The following is a 20,195-nucleotide window of genomic DNA, read 5'->3' as shown; positions in this document are numbered from 1 at the left end:
TAATTGAAAACTAATGAGATCTATTATTTTACATACAATTTTTTCAAACTGTGACTTGACAGTAAGAAAGAGAATTTATATATCCGTATTCATCCATCTTGAATGGTTCGTGTCAAATTCGGGATTTTTGTCTCACCGGAAAAGAAATTCGACGTTCTTCGAACGTATTCGCGGAAAATATCATGAAAAAGACGAGCTTTTTAGACTCGCAATTTTTTTTCTAATATCGAAAAGATATTCATGGCAGTATCTTTTCGGTATTAGAAAAAAAAAAATGCAAGTTTAAAAAGCTCATTTTTCACAAGAGCATAAAAATAACTGCAATTTATGCTGGCGGAGAGCGAAGCTCTGTTTACAGCTCGCGTATGCAAAACAGCATCACCGCGCCACTTCTGCGAGTGATCCTCGAGAGTACGTCGAGGTAAATTGGGGTACATGCTTAATTCCGCGTCGCGACACATAAAAAGCGGCTACGTTAAGCTACGCCTGTCGCACGCCCCCGAAACAATGGCACGATGACTAATAATAATAAGGAAGCCGACCGGTGCTCTTGACGACGGGATTGGGAGAGGGAAGAGGGTGGCCTTATCGCGAGCGCGCGCGGTAAATCGCATCCGGATGTTTATAGGGCCGTCAAAGTTACGCTTACCTCCGACATTGCTCTCTCCATTATTTTGGGATCGTGCCTGTGCGTCCCGTTGTTGTACACGGTTTGCTGCAGTGTCGGGTAATAATTCAGCGACACCATTATTGGAGCGCTATCATAAATTCGTGTTACCCGCCACTGTGCATATTAATAATTCCGTGCGTAAAGACGCGTCGCGATGTTTCGCCGACGATGGCATCGCTTATCTTCGCTTATCTTCGCTTATCTTACAATATCGGCAAACTAGTCTTTAGAAAATTCAAGTCTTTAGAAGATATAAATCTATACATGTGTATGCGTCAATTGCACCTCATACTAGATCCTTGTATTAACAATGTGATTCATATACATATATAATGACATTAATATTATATAATTTTTCCATTATCTATCTTAAATACCATCTTTTCTCTCTTGATATAAAATCGGTTATATTGCAATGTAGATGTTATATTATTAGAATTTTGCTTTTGATGCTTGTATATGGAAATAACGTTTAGAAAAGTTTCGAGGATTGTATGAGAATTTACTTCTGTAATAATTGTACAATAGAACTGCAAATTTCAGTTTTCTAAAATAAAAATTATACTAAATATTTCTGTAAGAAAAAAAAAAAAAATTTATTGTATATTATACAAATAACTAAATTAAACGACTAATTTATTAATATTTTTACTACAAAGATATCTTAATTATAGCGGTATTAGTAAAATCTTCTTTCAAAAGTCGTCAATTTAAAACTTCCACAATATTTTGTAAAATTCTTGATATGAGCCTATTTATGCGATTCATGTGATTAATCTGCAAATTTTCTTGACAAAATGTCATCTCTCTGTTTCCAAAATTTTTAAATTATTTAATAAAAAACTGACAAATTTGCTTTATTGTATTAGGTAGAAAATGTTCTCTTCGAACTTTTCATCCATAAATTTATCGATTTAAGCTTGTAAGACTGTCATACATGGTTCATTTATACAAGTATCTATACTATATTAGAACACACTTTTACCATTATCGTAACACGCAACGAAATGTAGAAAAGCAGAGATTTTTATAAATGAAAATGTTAACGGAATAATATATTTGACACATAGAAAAATATATTTAAAAAAGTTTGGAGCCTCGAAGCAGAGTGCGCGTGTAATATTCCATTGTAGAAAGTAACTTACGTTACGACCAGCAAGGGAAACGAAGCAGTGATAATGAAGTTTTGGACACTAAAATCATTAAAAGGACATTAAAAGTTTATATTATGTTTATAGAGTATCGAGACTAGGATCGGGATCCTACTATCATTATCTTACACGTATTTAGAGTAGTAGTAACCAGATGTTGAATCTATAAAAATTTAGTAACATTGAAAATAAATCGATAATATAATGTCTGTGTTATATAAATAATTATATTTAATTCGTAATATATTTTAAGCGACGAATGCTTTTAATGATAAAATGACAATCTCATGTATAATAATAAATTTAAAAATTCAGATTAGATACAATTATTTTAATATTAAAATACAAAGAAATGAAGAGTGGATATAATTGTATAGATATAAATATGGCATAATTAATGTTTATTATAATAATATAATTATAATATATAATTTACTGCATAATAAGTATGTAAATTCTAAATTATCTCCGCGTTCTACATTGAACTCTGGGTTAGTGCGGCATTATTATTCTTACGGAACAACAACAAGATCATGATGATCTATCACTGCAAAACAGGTGTAACAGGTTCACGTTCTACAAACGTGGCGGCATTACATCTTACCCAAACTATGTTTCGACTGTTTAGTAGGCCAGCTACATTTGCAGTCGCCGTGAATTAACGGTCTCAAGATAGTATGCAATGTAATATGTAAGATACATGTATAAATACGATGTAAATGAAATACGTGTTAATACGTGAGATATCTTAAACACAACTTGAAGACATTTCTATATACTCATTCTATATATAATTAAGATTGCCACGTATCAAGATAAAAATACTCATTTATAATGAGTCGTTTTATAAAGATTCAACTCAAAATACTACGTTATACGATTGAAAAAATATCTAGATTGTCGGAAAAAAATAATAATAAAAAAATTTATAATCTGGAAATTTTTTAAATAAATTTCTCGATTTTTAATTTGGTATCTATTAGATTATAAATAAAACATTATTGCTACGTAAATCTTTCTCAGATGCGAATGCATCCAAAGTAAAGGGTAACGCAATTCTTATCCATATCGAGTTTGGACATGACATTAAGAAGAAACATAAAGAAAGAAACGAAGAACCAGATTGTATATAAACCGTAGATAAACGCAACAAGTCCAAAGAAAAATACGAATGCCTGCGCTACGCACAATACGATTGAATGATGGTAAACGAAAAAAAAAAAAAAAGAAAAGAGAGAGGTGCAAGGGATGGTGAGCGAGGGGCGGAAATGCAACTCTCTGCGGTACGTGACTGGGACGTCGACGACGATGAAGTTAGATTTATAGTTCCCTTAGGCGTACTGCATCTCACTCTCTTAGCTGGAAAGCTCACAGTTTATGTGACACCGACGTCGGATTGACGTACCACAATGTCTGCATATATGCTTTTATCGATTATCTCTCTCCGAGTTCGATACTAGGCATTGTGTCGCGTGATTTTCTGCGAATTCGTGCACAGCATCTATCGGGAAAGAAGTCTGTCCGCAGGATTTGTGAAGAATAAGTTGAAAATGGAAATGGGATTGTACTAATGGTTTCTTAATGCTCTTGGGAAACACCTATAAATAATTGAAAAATATCAGCTCTTTTATGACTGAAGAGCGAAAGTTAAATACCTACTAAAAATAATATTCTAAGTTATAAGAAATGAAGAATACATTATATATTTTGCAGATATTAATTATTAAGTCTTAAATTACTTAATGCACGAAATCTATTATTAAATAATTAAATTGATTTAATTCGCGTTAATGTTTTGAGAATTAAAATAAATTATTTTTTTATTAGAAAAAATAAAAAAATTTGAGATTTCTTTCAAATCGATCCCTAATATCAGAGTTCAAAATTTTATTATTGCTTTTATAATAAAAATAGGCTAATAGCTAAAAATTTTTCGGACACGGTATTGAAAACAGTAATAAAGCGTGAGAGATATGTTAAAGGAAATATATTCTTCTTTATTCTATCTAATATATAGCTGAATATTTTTTATAACTTAATTAATATTTAATTCGGAAATTAGAACATGAAAATGTTATCGAAGAAAAGAATTCTGCAGAGTCCCTTGACAGTTGGGGGAGACGAGAGATTTAGATTTCACGAGTTCGCATATAAAAGCATCTCTGGAGGAAAGAAAGAAATCTCTCTTTTTCTCTCTCATTTTTTTTTTTATATGTAACAAAAATATTTATCCTACACGGTTTCTATGGCAGATGTTAGTTGACGTAATGTTCCAATATTCCCCATAGATCTTCTAGAGCTAACGAGGTTGCCCGGGTTATTCGCGTTCGCTCCAGACTACCAATATCGAATTCCAGATACCGTAGATCTCATTTAGTAAGGATGACGAACGCAGTCCGCTAACTTTACATCACTTCAATGTGGACTGATGTTACGAACGAATTGAGTCATTTGAATATAAAGTATAACGCGACGAGGCAATATCTTTTGCTTTTCAAACGACGGACATTATACATGGTGCCCCGATATTATCGAATTGTTCTTACAAATACGGATATTGAAAAATAAAATAAAAGAAACGAAAATTCTGGGTTTTTTTTTTTTTTTTTTTTTTTTTTTTTTTAATAGCGAGAGAACTAGTAAAATGATAAAGTATCTTGGAAATATCTTTGGAAATATATATTGATTTAAAATCTAATGTGATAATATAAAATATTTATCTTACAATTAATTTAAAAGAATTTTTCTTAAATATAAAAAATTTCACAAATTTGACATTTTATATAGAATTGTATATAGAAGACTATATATATGTAGTTATAATAATGAGAAATAAATAAAACAATTGTAAAAGAATTTGTAATAATAAAATAAGAGTGTATTTTAAGATTATTGTGGCGCCATCTCTTAGCTTTTGAAAGGAGCCTTCTGATAACTGACAAAGTCTATGATAACACCACGAAGCTGTAAAGGCCACATCTCTCTAGTTTTGCAATTCATAAAATGCAAAACAATTTAGTTCGTCAGTCACTGTACCGTGTTTTGCCTTTTGCCTACATTTACGTATATATTGTCAGAGAAGAAAAATTATATAATATTTTTTTTAGGCGAGATATATTTTTTCGCTAATCCTGTACAGAATATACAGGGTAAAATTGAACTGTCAAATATACTATTCTCGCAATATATATATATATATATATATATATATATATATATATATATATGAAATACATTTTTGTATATCTAGTATATAAAAATATAAAAAAAATTTGACTTTCTCTTTCGTCTCGTAAAGTTTGACGATTAGTGTTCTGTGTTTCATTGTAACTCCATAACATCGTTTAAGCCGTGGATTCTTATGTAAATTTCAACCGGCACTCTGTATTAATTAATCGGATATTAGAAACAAAAGGCTATACTATAGATTAATATTTTCTTTCAAATAAAAAACATGAAGGACATATTTTTATATCTCTCTATTTTTGAGTCTCAAAATTTAATGCAAATATGCAGAATCACATCTTGTTTATGAAACACGTAGCATCTGGTATACTTTATTTGATGGATATTTTATTAAGCAATTTTCCAAATGCCCTTATACATTAAATATCAGAAAAAATGATATTATAGGTTTTTCCTCATTGTTACTAATGATCATCAGAACACTATACATATTAATAAATAATTGTCGAAAAGCGCAAATTATTTATTATGAAAAAATAATTTTAATACTTTTTATAAAAATAGAAAACACAGCTGATTATTATTTAACCTGATTATTTCTATCAGCTGTACAACAGCAATTTAACGACTGTACGTGCTACTCATACAATTATGTAAATAAGTTACAACGACTCTCACAGTCGTAATAGTCGTTTTTCAAACGATGAAATATAAATAATGTAATACATGTCGAAATGCCAGATATTTAAAATGACATCAGAATTTATTTCAAATGTCAAAACTCAGAGCTTTTTTTCTCTTTTTGCCCTCTTTGTCTACGTAATAAAAACAAAATTGATTATAATAACTTGATAAACGCTCATTTATGCAAATATGACGCAATGTTAATTTACGGGAAGATCCACGTCGTGACTATGAATACATGTTATTTATCTTCTTAATGAAATTTGCAGTGAAAGATTTTGCCGAACGACATGATTCGATGCGTTTAATGAGATCTAAAATCGCCTGCGATGTTTTAATCCCCTAATAATGTATGAACGTGTAATCTTTTAATACCTGGCTTTAATCAGCCGTACGCAAATGTAATCTTCTAAGCAGATTTCACAAACATCATTTGTTCTCCCGCATGCTACAAATTGCAATAAACCATATAAAAGCGATTCACGCATTGGGAATTATAACATTTCGTACGCACACGTAATATTACATATAATATTGAAATTTCTGTAAATCCATTATATTGTGAATAATGCTAAAACGTGAATTAGATCTTCTTATTTAATTATTCTCAATGGAATATTTCCTATCTTTAATTTCTGCGATAACGCGAAGAGATATATTTCAGAAAAAGCTGTAAATATCGGTTACAGCACTCTCGAAGAATAAAATTCAAGTGTCAGAGTCAAGTTGCGGGATCAAGGTGTCGGTTAATTTTAATCGTATATTTCTACATTTAAATATAAAATTTTTATATCGATTAAGCTATTATTTGTCAAGGACACATTTCTCAATATTGACATTGATATTTATTATTGCGATATGATCTTAGCTTTTTGTTGTGCCAAATTTATGCTTAAAGTCGTAATTATTTATAATCTTCGCTCTTCACGAAGTAGGGCTTGTCAGTAAACACTATATCAAGCCGCAATAAAATAAAAAATTACACACACGAGAATTAAATATAAATATTAATATTTAATAATTAGAAAACATAATTTTTTGCATACTACACGAGATAACATGACAATTTATCACGCGTAACTACGATATATTCAAAAGAAGAAGCGGAAATGAATCTTCAAAAAGTGATTCTCTGTCGTTATAAAAATTTAGGTTTTCTCGAGATAATATAAAGACTTATCACACACTTGTAATAATGTTTAAGCTAAAAAACGAGGGAGAAAGTAATCTTACCGTCTCGTCCCAACCAGTTTCTCTTTCTCGCCTACGCGCATTCACTTCAACTATCGTACTGTTCATAGTATGGTGGATCAGCGGATAATAATCCTCCATGTCACTATTCTCGCTACTGACATTTGCATCGCCGTTTTTCTCGTCCGTTAATCGCGTCGCGTATCGATGCGCATAATATCTCACTGCCATTCTTTTCCTGAAGATTTTCCCTTTCGTTAACAATCACTGATATTTTAACGCGCGCACATTTGCGAAAAGCGACGTCGTCATTCGCATCTGTTACGGAAGTAATTCTATCGAACACTGTCAACAGATGACAAATGATACAGAGAGATAAATAACGTAGAGAGAAATCTAACGATACGGCAATAACATGAAAACAGAAAATATTTCGCACTTTCGATTACATCAACACTTGTCAATATATTAATAAGACAGTAATTTATTTTACAATTAATAACAAAATATACGCGGGATAGCAATGCTGTTAACGATGTTAACGATAATGACATGAGAAAATAATAATGATTTATTAATATATTAGTAAATTTATATTATGCATTTAATTAAGGAATTTACGTGCGATAATCGTAATTTATGAGAGAAAATATTATTTTTAATATTACCTTGTTTATTTATTTATTAGATACAACCGGAAGATTTTTGACTTATTTGAAAAACACGTATTTAGAATATTTAGATAATCCGTCCACGATTTCGATATGACTTGACACATTATCCTTCACGTAATCACTTTGCACATTGCGATTATGGTAAGTGAACAGAATAGTCCCCGTTAAACGAGATTCTAATAGATTCAACGTCGCCGGAAACTTGACGTAATCCCAGACACAGAAATACATTCATTACGATTAAATTGCACTTGGAACATTCGGACACATGTTCTAATCTAGTAACACAAATTTCTGATTAAATAATTATTTATAATTTATGATGATTACGTTTTAATTTTCTACATTGTGAGATTATATAAAATCTATATACATTCAATTTTATACACAGAGAGAGAGAGAGAGAGAGAGAGAGAGAGAGAGAGAGAGAGAGAGAAGTTTAGGATATATTTTAAACTGTTACGTAATTTTCTTATTATCTTAGGAATAGGTAAGAGAATAAAAAATATTTATCTAAAAAATATATGAAAAATGACATTAATGAACTCAATCTATATACTTGCGATGCATATTATTTTCTTCGCGTTAAAATATTTATTACACGTACGTACACAAAACACATATATCTGAAAGTACGAAGATAACGAATTATCAACAAGAAGACCGTGTCAAGCATTATAAAATCGTACATTTACATACATTTAATCCGTTCTATTTTTTCCAAGTCGATTTTAACACGCCGCCGATAATCTTACCCGTCACTATGCATAAATAACATTCATTATTTTTGCAGAGTTTATTTCTAATTAAAACTAAGTTCTTCAATTCAGTCAAAGAAACACTCAAAGCATAATATTGATTCAACTTATCAACACATATACATTAATGTCTTAACCGCGAGCATTAATTAGTCGCTCTATTTCTTCAGTATAATTTGATGGAGTCTCATTCTTACATTTCTCCTTCAATCTGGAAAACACTCATTGAAATCGCCAACTTTATTTCACACTATCCTACGAAGCTTTATCCGCGCAAGTAAATTTACAAAATACACGATAATCGATAAAATAGATGCATGAAAAGTTTTAGAAACGAGATGAAGAGAGATAAAAATTATTCTAGTTTTCAATGAAGAGTATCACTAGAAAATTCTAGTAAAAAAATATAACTGATTCAAAAAGTGCGAAATCTTTTTATTATAATTCTTACTTTTGTACGAAATTCCACGCAATCTATAGCTAAAACTTTCACGAAGCAGAACGCAACCGCGCATATCTGTCTGTGGATGATGCGAATTGATTTCTATGAGAATATATCACGTGGCAACTCTCGTGATTCTCAGTGAAAGCACAATCTTCCTATATATATATACTGTTAGCATACTAGTCTACATTGAGGGAACGGAATAAAATTCGCAGTCTCCGCATCCAAAAGAACATTCCGAAAGATCTTGATGAAATTACATATTCAACGTACATTTGTTGGTACTTTGTTTTTAATTGAATTTGGTATTTGTTATCTCGAAGAGACATATGTGAAAATAGTGGAAAAAAGTCCTGTAAATTGTCAAAATTTTTAGTTTTTCATCATTTTCTACATTGATTAATTTAAAATCTCTTACATGTGTGTTGTGTATGATAAATAATATTTTTAAAATAATTTTATAAAATTATATAAATAAGCTAATACAAAATAGCGCCGCAACATATCGACACAGTAATACAACAACAATAATATTGTCTACACGGAGACAATAACACTTTTGCAAGATAATATATAATTACTACGGTAATTAGAAATTACGAATGATTGAATAACACTGACTGATTCATAAATTGGCATCGTTAGCATACGTAGGATGTAGCAAAACTTCCGGTCAATTTCAGTGATAGAATCCTCTAGAAATGAATTTTAAAACAATTTTTAAAAATAACGCGTCGAGTCTTTTACAACTTTACATTATTGCTTCGATTGTCTTCTTTTTAAACAAACAAATAAATGATGTCATATTTATTGCCTTATGATTCGCAACCTGAAATTTACATCGATTTCTCGATAATTCGTTGAAACTAACAAATTTTTACCGTGAATTTTCTCGCGTTTGCGTATAGTCTCCGACCGCGAAACTTTTAAAGCGACACGGAACGCCGCTGTTTTCCGACTGACAGGCGTAGGAGAAAGGATCTACGATCTACGTTGAAACGCTCGTGCACACATGGGCATGACACGCTGTTTGACATCGGCTTATCGGTATTATGGCCGCTCAGCTGAGCCGATGCCAAGCCAGCGAGCACGTAACATAATTTGCGTAAGATTTGCGGCTAATCCCTTATCAATCCTTTCCTTCGTGAAAGAAAAATAAGATGATTCAAAATGGAAGCTTATATTGTATATAGATAAAATTGGAGAAAAAAGCGACATGTCTTCTAATTATCGAGGATTATTTGAAGAATACGGATTTAACATTTAATTTACGAGAATTGTTTATTCTTTATGATCGTTCTAATTTAAAAAAAAAAAAAAAACAATGTATTATTTATTAGTGTTTCATTTTACAGACCCGGTGTAATAATAATATTTCGGTATTAAATTTGAAAAAATTTATATAATAATAATTAAAAAACTTTTTTAAAAATTTTATGATTTTACAAAATTATTAAAATTATATAGAAAAATATTTTCTTTTTTTTTCTTTTTTTTAATTTTCTTTTATCTCCAATATTTATTTATTATACTATTTTATCAAAATTAATTTTTTTCTTAAATCGGATTAACATATTTGATTCTAACATATACGTAGAAGAAAATGTTTACTTACGTAATATACTGTCGGTAATGGATTATGTGATCTACTATATTACAGTTCTATATTCTTCAGATAGAGGAAAGTTGTAAATATAGAGAGGTGTTTTCATCGACTTTAAATAAATTTAAAGATTAAATTTAAGCATTTAACGCGCACAAATTAAATTGGTTTCAAGTTACTGTAACTTATTTAAATAGCAAAAATAAATATTATATAACATACAGTGTGTATTGTGTTGCTAAATACGTGATACTTCGCACTTAAACACGTATAGGTTAAGATAAGTTAATAGCTAAGAAGAACAATGATCATGCGAAATAAAGATTCTATTATATTTCCTGTGTGTGGAAAAATACGTTGACTAGAAATTTATTTTTTATGAAACAAGAAAGATTTAGAAATAATATAAAATTTATCAAGAATATGGCCAGATCAATTGTACAGCGAGTGATCATGAATCTCCTACTGAAACGTCAGCCTCAACTGCAGCTTTTGAAGCTTCCTGTGCCATCACATTTGTCAATTAGATTTATTTCGCAAAACAGATTACTGTACAAAGATATGGATTTATTGGGGGATCATACTTGCGAAGTATCAAATTACAATGCGTATGTAATAAACTACAAGCCCATCATACGAATTATGGTGCAAACTCTTAAAGAAATATTGGACACAACAACAGCCGAGACTAACAAAATTATCGCAGACAATCCTCAACTTAAAAAGAGAACCAGAGCAAATGTTTTGAACAATTATTACAATCTCATAGACACTAATGTGCAGAAAAATACTATTGTGAAGAATGCCTGGTTATTGGCACATGAAAACAATAAACTCAAAGATAAGCTCGATTGTATTAAAATACTTAATATGAACAATGATCAACTTATACCATGGTTACGTTTGACTCAAGAGGAATTAGCAAATTTTGTATTTTATACGCAAAATGATATGGGTTCTTATACTTACAACAAGATTGAACATCTTGCTCATAGATTAGAGGTACAAATTTAATGTAATGAATATTAAATTACTGGGTATATTAGTGTGCAAATGCACTGTTAGTAAATTGCAAAAAGTGGAATATTTTATAAAAAGTAATTTTTTTTCATAAGAAAACGTATTTAAAATATATGGAAAATTAAAAATAAAGTTTAATTATGTATGATACAAATATTCATTATGATTCAATAATATACTATATTATGTTATATATGATTTTATATACATGTTTTAAAATAATATTTCTTTCCAGTGTAGCATAGAAAAATTATGCGAATTAACAGTACGGTATACTTTTTTATTGAAAATTCCAATTTCTTACATAGACAAAAAGTTAAATATATTACACGGTAAGGAAGTCATATAAAAAAATTGAATTATAATAGGGGAAAAACGTTTATAAATATTTGAATAAACTAAATAAAATCTATATTTTTACAGAATATGATGTAAGTAACAAGCATATAATGAAAGATTTATGGGTACTTCGATACAGCGAAAATCATATACGTCACAGATGTGAATTGTATAAAGATACAGGAAATTTAGAGGTAAAAACATGGGCTATAAGGTGTCCTCTTAGGGTTATAGCAAGGTAGATTACTTTATAGTAGAATATCTTTCTATTCTTATCTTTTATATTATAGCTATCTTATTCTTGAAATTAATTATCATATATTTTATTGCTGTCACTTTGTCAAAACTAGATTTAAGATATTATATTTACCATTCTAAATTCCTGTTGTTTTCTTAACTTATATTTTATATTTTTTAAATATAAAAAAAAAAATATTTACGCAAATTTCTCGAAATGCACGTAAACTGAATAGAGTGACGTAAATTATCATCGATTTCTTCATGTACACAGAGCAATTCAAAGAAATAATGTGGAACGCGGTTTATTGAGGAATCATTCAAGTGTTAGTGAATTTTTGATGAGTAAATTAAAGGTCGATGAAGAAACGCTCAACCTCACGATCACAAAATCGCCGGGTATTTTACGGGTGAACTTATCGAAATTGAATCGGCTAATTAACATATTACACCAAAATGGAATTACTAGCGACGAGATATTACGACATATACGAATTTTTTATTTCAACGTGGAAACTGTACAGAATCGAATTGAACGTTTGAAGAAAGAACGTCTTGTTCCGAGAGTTGCTGTGCTGGCATTAGCTGAACAGTCCTTTGAACGGTATGTAATAGTGACATGAAAGTCATAAGAATGATAACAGAAAGCCTAGTAATATGAAGAATAATTATAAAACATCTTGACTATATTTTCAAATTATTTCTTATATAGACATATAGAAAAAAATCATCTAAAACGTGAAGTATTGCAAGATCATCAAGATGTTAAAGAATATTTAATCAATAAGTTAAATGTCGATGAAAAACTCCTTGAACAAGCGATTGCAAAATGGCCGACTATCCTACGGGTAAACATACAAAAAATAAATCAATTGATCGATTTACTACAACGGAATGGCATAATGGGTGATGAAATATTACGTTATGCACGAGTTTTTTATTTCAATACGGAAACTCTACGAAAACGGATTGAAATGTTAAAAGAAGCCGGCCTGCCACTAAAGGTCAGTGTAATAATATATTCTCAAAAAGACTTGAATGAATATATAAAACATAAATTATATAAATATGAAAAATTTGAAAAATATTAGTTTGCACAAAAATCAGTATTGTAATAAATTTATTCTTCAAATTAACAATTATTTTTTTATAATATGTAAGTTGACATAAAAGCAGAAATATATTCCGAGATTTTAGACAGAGACGAATTTAACCAAGCGGGAAGAATGAGATAGCAAAGACCTGGTTATCTGTGCTATGTTATTGAGACAAACCTTGTATCGAAAGTTCGATATTGTGTTAATAATATACATAGCATACTTGCGTTTTTGTATTATCTATATCCTACTTCTTATGTTCTGACATTGATTTTTAATAAGTAAATAAATGCTGTGTCTATCTTCTGTTGAAAAATTAATGATTCACTTTTATTCACATAGCTCATTAAGTACAATAGTCCCAAAAAAGTTAACAAGAGTATCAAAAGTACAAAATAAAAAAACGAAAATATTAAAAACAGAAATATATCGTATCAATATTTTTCTTACAAGTGTATATCGAGAAGTTTAATTTTCTTAAATGTTGTTATGTAGTTTTGTAAATATACAAATATAACAAATACAAATAATAGCAAAAAGACCATACTTTATTTGGGCATTACATTAATGTCATGCCCATTGGTTTCTATCAAACCACTGTTCTTGCAAAGTTTGAACAAGTCTGGTATGTGATTGTCATTCAGAATAACAAAATTTTTAATGAGAAGTTCCTTTTTCAAAGAAGATCCTATTATGTCAGAGTAGCCAAGCAATTTTGTTCCAATTTGGAGATCATCTAACCATATTGTGTTTCCAAGATGAAGACAAACCTGTGAATAATTGATTGACGTATTTTCTTTTCTTTTATTGTATTGTATATTTCTCACTCATAATCATGTAAAAACTTACTTTCCCAATAATATAAGATCTTTCATCAAAATTTTTTTCGAACCATTCATGAACTGCTTGATTAGTATAATAATTCCACATATATTCTTTATCATGTGGTTCTATACCAGCTAAAAATATTTCAACAATATGTGTTGGAAGACTTGATAATTCCTCTGGAATATGCATTAATTTGTATACCTAAAATATCAAAAATAATAAGTTTATAACAAAAAGAAAAGCAATAAGAATATGCTTACAGACTCCCACATTTATACATCCCGTAGAATTTACTTAAATTAAAAATAATTATCTAAAAAATAATAAAAAATTATAAAAAAATTATGTATGTGAACCTATCGCACACATACATAGAAACTATAATTTTTATATTATTCAGTTGAATATTTAATATAGATGTTTAATATAGATAGTTGATTTGATATAAGCTTTATAAAATAGTGATCTTACATCAACATGTTCATGTATAATACCACTATCAATGCATCTCACATCTACAAACTTCACTTTATCTTCAGAAATATTTTTATCATTTCTAATGCGCATAATTTGTACTCGTTTAAATGTGTCGATAGATTCCTCTAGACCGCAAATATCACCTACATTCGTCGAGATACATACTTTTCTGTAATAATTGTTTATATTAAGAAAATATATCATAAATAAGCTCAAAAAATGTAGGATGAACACAATATAATATTTAAAAAAAAATAAAAATTATTTAATGTCATATATACCTATTTTCGACATTTTGATAATATTCTTGTATTTTAAATGCAATTTTCATATACTCCGTGTCAAAAAATTTTATTTGCTTTGACCCATTCGATTGTGGCATGTGTTCAATTATTCTTGCAGAAAAATGCGTCGTATCGTGAACATACATCAGCATCAACATCACCTTATCATTTCTATGAAAATGAGATCTTGTAATATACATTGATTATATATCGATACACTAAATAATAGAGAATTACTTACATCTGTATGTTTGTCATTGGTGCATCAATTTTAGGAAGCATATAATGCCTGAATACGCAAACATTTTTCTCACGGCAGAAGCCAAACGATTTCATATTATCACATAAAGCATATTCTTTTTTATCCTTTTCTAATGTAATTGCTATTTGCTACAATTATATTTGATAAAAAACTATATTTTTATGGAAACTAAATATTGATATTTTAACAAATAATATTTTGTTAACGTACATCACTTTTACCCAACAAGTCTGGAGATATCACAACTTTCATTCGTTGCATCATTCTTATTAAACTCGGAAATTGTAGATTATTGTTTTCATCGATAAGTATACTAAATTTACAATTTGTAACATCCTTAAATTTATAAAAATATATTAATTGCAGAATATATACATAGATACATGATATACATGATATATTTAAATATAAATATTAAATAGTACAATGTGTGCTTAATAAACTAAGAACAGAAAAAATCTTTTTATTTTTAATTTTAGATATATTTTAACAATTACCTGTGTCAAATTATCTAAAAGTACAGAGAATCTATAATTGAATAGATTTTTTAATTTTAACTGTACAGAATGGTGTATCAGCCATTGAATATTAGTACAATTTAAGTCAGATAGAACTGCATCAGTACATATGAGTACTGGATATAAGCCACGTACACATGCTTTCCAATTTTCTTGTAATGCTGCGAAATACATGTGAATTTTCAATTAAGAACAATTTTTTAAAAACATACTAATTAAATTAATTATTAGTAAATCTAAATATAAAGATAAAATAAAATATTCTGAATGTAATTAAAATGTCACTCTTGTACCTCGTATATCAGATGATTTCATCTTTTCGTGAATTAGCAGAGTTTTTTTTGTCGAAAGTAAAAAGTCATTTAACTCTTCGGCTTCTTCGGTATTTATACATATTATCATTGTTTTCAATGTAGTATAATCATCTTTTATCATATCTAATAGTTTATTAAAAAAAGAATAAAAAGATAATATTTTTTTTACACTATAGGTAATCAACATTAATACAGCCATAATACCAATCTTATAGTTTTCTTACCTGATATTTTTTGGTTTTTATATATAGATTTCAAAATATATAATTGTGGATGCACAGATTTAAAGATAATGGCTTCTAGGAATGATGCTATGCATATAAACGGATTATACATTGCATACAAAATAAATTTCTTCATGTCACGTGTCCATATTGTTCCCGTAATTATTATTTGTAATAATCTATTATGTTGTGCTTCACGATTTTTGATGATGTTATGTTTCTTAAATAGTTCTCCTATCTATTAAAATTTCTTATTAGATTTTTCAAATAATGCTAATAATAAAATTAAAAAAAAAAATTAATATAATTCAACTCCTATTCTCTCTCTTACCGAATCGTAATAGTTATTTAAAATTGTATCAACATTGTCCAAAACTAAATAACAGAGATTGTCAAATGACAGTAAATTTTTATTTTCATTCAAGAATCGAGCTAGATATCGCGGTGTAGCTACTAGAATTTGACATCCTTTATAAATGGATGCCTGAAAAAAAGCAAAAGTGATTACTTTTCACGTATCATTTCTTGATGAAATGTTTACTAAATATTTTCTGAAAGTGTATATAAATAAATTTACCGCTACTGATATAAACGTCATGCCATTAAATGCTCGTACAGCATTTATATTGTCAAAAGAACGCAGGAATGATACGCACATTGAGTGAACACTGATTACATCAAGAGACGAGGAGCACAAAATTAATGCTAGTGGACGAGTTGCGCTATATGATACTTCCTAAAATATTGTGATATCGTATCAATTTCAAAGATTATGTGGATGTTATTCATAATATAAATCAATATTTCACTTATGTTGCGACTTGATAAGACAATTCAGAATGCTAAACTCTAATATTCTCAATTATTCTCTATTAAATAAAGGAAATTGTTACATTTTGACGCATAGCTACTAAACCACAAACAGCCATTACACATCCACTAGTTTTACCACATTGTGATGATCCTATAGCTACAACATTTAAACCATTATTTATAGCTGGCCATATATATGACTGAAGCTTTCTTGGTCTTGAAGATTTGATATATTCATTCCAACCCTAAAATAAAGATATTAAAAGATTATTATATTTAATACATGTATTCTCTCTCTTAGTACATGCTCTTAATCAATTACCTACCAACTACTAAATTTCACTATATATATTAGTATATTATTAGTATAGCATATATTAGTATATTTCACTATATATATTAGTATATTATTATATACTTATATATTACCTCATGTATTCCTTTAGGATACCCAAGATCTCTAACATCACTTAAAATCCCACAGTTTATTGTGCTCTGTATCAAAACTTTCTCACTGCAAAAATATGGTAAGAAATATAAGAAATATAAATCTCTATAAATTTTGAAAATAATATTCTTACCTTAGATATAATTCCCTAAGGGGATAATTATTTTGTGCATGATTCACAATTTGTATTGCATTATTTCTATTTCTTCTATTATGTGAAAACTTAATATGAATAATGTGATCTTTTATATTTTCCTTAGAATGAGTATAGTTTTCAAAAAGTTGTAATAAATCTAGATAATAATTACACTATGAAACATTGTACATTATATGAATGTTATTAAATATATTTTAATGGATAAATCTTTCATATAGGAATATTATAATAATTACATATAATATCTCTATGTACCTTCTTTCATATAAATTGCATAATAATTAATAGTTAAAGCTTCACTTAACGGTATGATATCAACATTATCAAAGCTAAGATAAAATTCCCCATATTCTCTTCCATTCTTCTCATCCGTGATTAAATGATTAAAGTATATGACTTTAGATCCATGCAATAAATCTTTGGCATATTGAATTGCTTCTTCACTCCATTCTGGTACAACACTTTAAATAATAGCTATTTTTGAATAACTATATTAAATAATTTTATTAAAGAAATAGTATTAAAAATAACAAAACTTACATTGCTGCAGAGTTTGAACTATTGAAATCACTTGAAATGTCCTTTTTCATGCGAATTGGCAAAATATTATACACACCGATAGTTTTTGTTAAATATTCTTCAGGAATAAAGTTATGTGGCACCACACAAAATTGATCCCTGGTTAATTCTATGCCAGTACCATGATCCACCAAAAGAATATAATATAATATCTCGTTTTCTTTTTTAATATGCGTTATTAAACCTCGGCAAACAAATGATGGTAACTCCACCTCATTCTTACATTGGCTACTTTGTATAAGAACTGTCTGCAAATAAATATAATAGAAAAGATTGTTTATCTTAAGTATATATAATTTATTTTATATATGCAATTATGTTATGCAATTAATTTATGTGATATTAAATGCTATATTAGTTATAATTTAAATATAATAAATATTAGATATAAAACTTACATCACCAACTTTAGGATTTTCTACATTATGTTTCTCTTTCAAATAATCTTCAGTTTTCACGAAACTCAACAATTTTCTTTGAATTCTATCAAGTTTGTCTGCATATTGGTTAATTTCATAAATTCTTATAATGTGTGGATTTTGTATACTCGTTACTTTAATTGCTATGACTGTAGTAGGAATAATATCTGAAACTAAATACAATATAGATTTTTAACATACAGATGGATGATTTTATTCATGATATATTACATTGCTCTAAATGTCTAAATTGTTAAATGTCCATGAATATTACCTTCACGATTGAGAGATTCAACTACTTTTTGTACTCGATGATTCTGAAGTAAGGAACTTTGTGACGTTTCATGATCCTGTTTAAAAGATTCACAAGTGTCTTTTTTATGTTTTTTTTTTTATGTTTAAATTATTTCACTAATATATGATTTGGATTTTTTTTGTTCTATTATTTTCTATGTTGATTGCATGTCTGTCACACTTTATCTTACCTTTTGATTATACACAGTTGCAGATTTTCCGACAATAACTGGCATTTTTTATGCATCAGACTAGAATCTTTGATGTAAACGTTTAGTTTGACCTATTCTATTTAAATTTTGATAAATGCATTTAATTGATATCTTTTTGCATAAAAACAAAGATTTGAAAAGTAAAAATTGTTGCTCGATAGTATAAAAAAAGTTATTAAGCGTTAAAGGTTAGGTTCAAGGAGCACGCTTTTAGCGCTACGGGGGTGTTCTGTCCTTGTTCAACTTTTGGTAAGTAATAAAGATAGAACGACACTGTTAGCGCTGATAGCGTCTGCTAAACAAAGATGCCACTTGTGAAGGTTAGGGAATCTGTCATGCCTTTTTCCGGAAGAGGTAAAAGAAGAAAAAAAATACTGTATTCTTGAAGATGGTCCAAAGAAAGGGTCCGAAAAACGTTCGCTTTCACAGTAATAATTTTTGATTAATTACAATAAGGTACGCACGTTAATCCGGATCTACAATCTATAATAGGTAGCTACTACAATATTATAGTAAGCCTTAAGCCGTAAAAAAATTACCAATAACAATTGATTATTTCCTCATTGATATTCTTCTCAGATTTGACTGTGATTGATCAATTTCTTATGGCTTGAGGCTTACTACACCTATTGTAAATCCAACCATAAAAATTGCGCTGGCTCGTAAATGATATTTTTAATTTGTTTACATTGATATTTGTATTCTTATTAAAAGAAGTTTGGAATTGTCGAACCAATCAGATCTTCCCATCTACAAATTGTAACGTGTTCATCAGGAAAGGCTTAAGAGAGAAATAGAAATTCTGAGAGAATCATATTCTCTCTCACCCAAAACAAATATCGATAATAATTATAATAATAATTATGATATATTTCAGAATAGAGCGAATGAAAATGGGAATGGAGACCTTTGGAATAATATAAGAGATTTCATTAATGAAAAACGCCGAATCTTAATACACAGTTAAACAAGATAACGATGGTAATAATACAATATATATCTCAAAATATAAAATTAAAATTAGGAGAAAGATTTCTGTTACTACTTTACCTCCATAAAGCCATTCTTTTGAAAAACACCAAGAGACATGGTAGTGTTTCGCGCCAGCAACAGCAACGTGATATATAGATATAATTTAAGAAATTGATTGAAACACTTAGAGTCTTACTTCTAGAACTGATCAACGTCGAGTGTTGATAAGACGATAAATGACAATGAGTGCTTTCTCTGCTGAACGCGGCCAATCAAATATGTGGTTTACAAGTTTAAAGGTGCCTTTACATGGCAGCAGCGTTAAGCATCGAGCGTCTG

The 20,195-nt window shown here is 28.9% G+C and overlaps 3 protein-coding genes across 11 annotated transcripts in view; 1 reads left to right on the top strand and 2 right to left on the bottom strand.

Moving 5' to 3' along the window:
- LOC138936417 (venom dipeptidyl peptidase 4) overlaps nucleotides 1–9,657 on the bottom strand; it is a 315,499-nt gene extending 305,842 nt beyond the window's left edge. Inside the window, exons 1-2 of the mRNA XM_070301827.1 lie at nucleotides 9,641–9,657; nucleotides 6,925–7,227 (exon numbers count right to left, since the gene is read on the bottom strand). Of these exons, the coding sequence (XP_070157928.1) occupies nucleotides 6,925–7,113 (189 nt within the window). The 5' untranslated portion in view covers nucleotides 7,114–7,227; nucleotides 9,641–9,657. The remainder of the gene's footprint in view (nucleotides 1–6,924; nucleotides 7,228–9,640) is intronic.
- A 788-nt stretch (nucleotides 9,658–10,445) lies between these two features.
- Nucleotides 10,446–13,480, top strand: LOC138936204 (transcription termination factor, mitochondrial-like). 2 transcript variants are annotated; one of them, XM_070301406.1, is made up of 6 exons: nucleotides 10,446–11,364; nucleotides 11,618–11,714; nucleotides 11,806–11,959; nucleotides 12,233–12,562; nucleotides 12,671–12,962; nucleotides 13,156–13,480. In XM_070301406.1, the coding sequence occupies exons 1-6, from the start codon at nucleotides 10,741–10,743 to the stop codon at nucleotides 13,186–13,188; spliced, it is 1,530 nt and encodes a 509-aa protein (XP_070157507.1). In that variant the 5' UTR covers nucleotides 10,446–10,740; the 3' UTR covers nucleotides 13,189–13,480. The 2 variants fall into 2 exon arrangements, with proteins under 2 accessions (XP_070157507.1, XP_070157506.1); XM_070301405.1 differs by having other exon boundaries at nucleotides 12,671–13,480.
- LOC138936203 (putative ATP-dependent RNA helicase TDRD12) lies at nucleotides 13,365–20,134 on the bottom strand. 8 transcript variants are annotated; one of them, XM_070301397.1, is made up of 21 exons: nucleotides 19,935–20,134; nucleotides 19,424–19,634; nucleotides 18,864–18,960; nucleotides 18,653–18,728; nucleotides 18,358–18,551; nucleotides 17,921–18,207; nucleotides 17,636–17,841; nucleotides 17,357–17,516; nucleotides 17,205–17,289; nucleotides 16,856–17,020; nucleotides 16,540–16,698; nucleotides 16,294–16,446; nucleotides 15,963–16,200; nucleotides 15,718–15,861; nucleotides 15,404–15,585; nucleotides 15,117–15,242; nucleotides 14,886–15,034; nucleotides 14,642–14,815; nucleotides 14,355–14,529; nucleotides 13,905–14,084; nucleotides 13,365–13,825 (listed from the first exon to the last, which is right to left on the bottom strand). In XM_070301397.1, the coding sequence occupies exons 3-21, from the start codon at nucleotides 18,906–18,908 to the stop codon at nucleotides 13,604–13,606; spliced, it is 3,120 nt and encodes a 1,039-aa protein (XP_070157498.1). In that variant the 5' UTR covers nucleotides 18,909–18,960; nucleotides 19,424–19,634; nucleotides 19,935–20,134; the 3' UTR covers nucleotides 13,365–13,603. The 8 variants fall into 8 exon arrangements, with proteins under 8 accessions (XP_070157498.1, XP_070157499.1, XP_070157500.1 ...); XM_070301398.1 differs by having other exon boundaries at nucleotides 18,864–18,955; XM_070301399.1 differs by having other exon boundaries at nucleotides 18,864–18,930.
- Nucleotides 20,135–20,195: the final 61 nt, after the last annotated feature.

The sequence above is a fragment of the Polyergus mexicanus genome, unplaced genomic scaffold (genome assembly GCF_030449975.1).
Source record: "Polyergus mexicanus isolate NDT 795.1 unplaced genomic scaffold, iyPolMexi1.0 SCAF_9, whole genome shotgun sequence".
NCBI lineage: Eukaryota > Metazoa > Arthropoda > Insecta > Hymenoptera > Formicidae > Polyergus > Polyergus mexicanus.
This window is presented reverse-complemented; position numbering and strand designations above follow the sequence as displayed.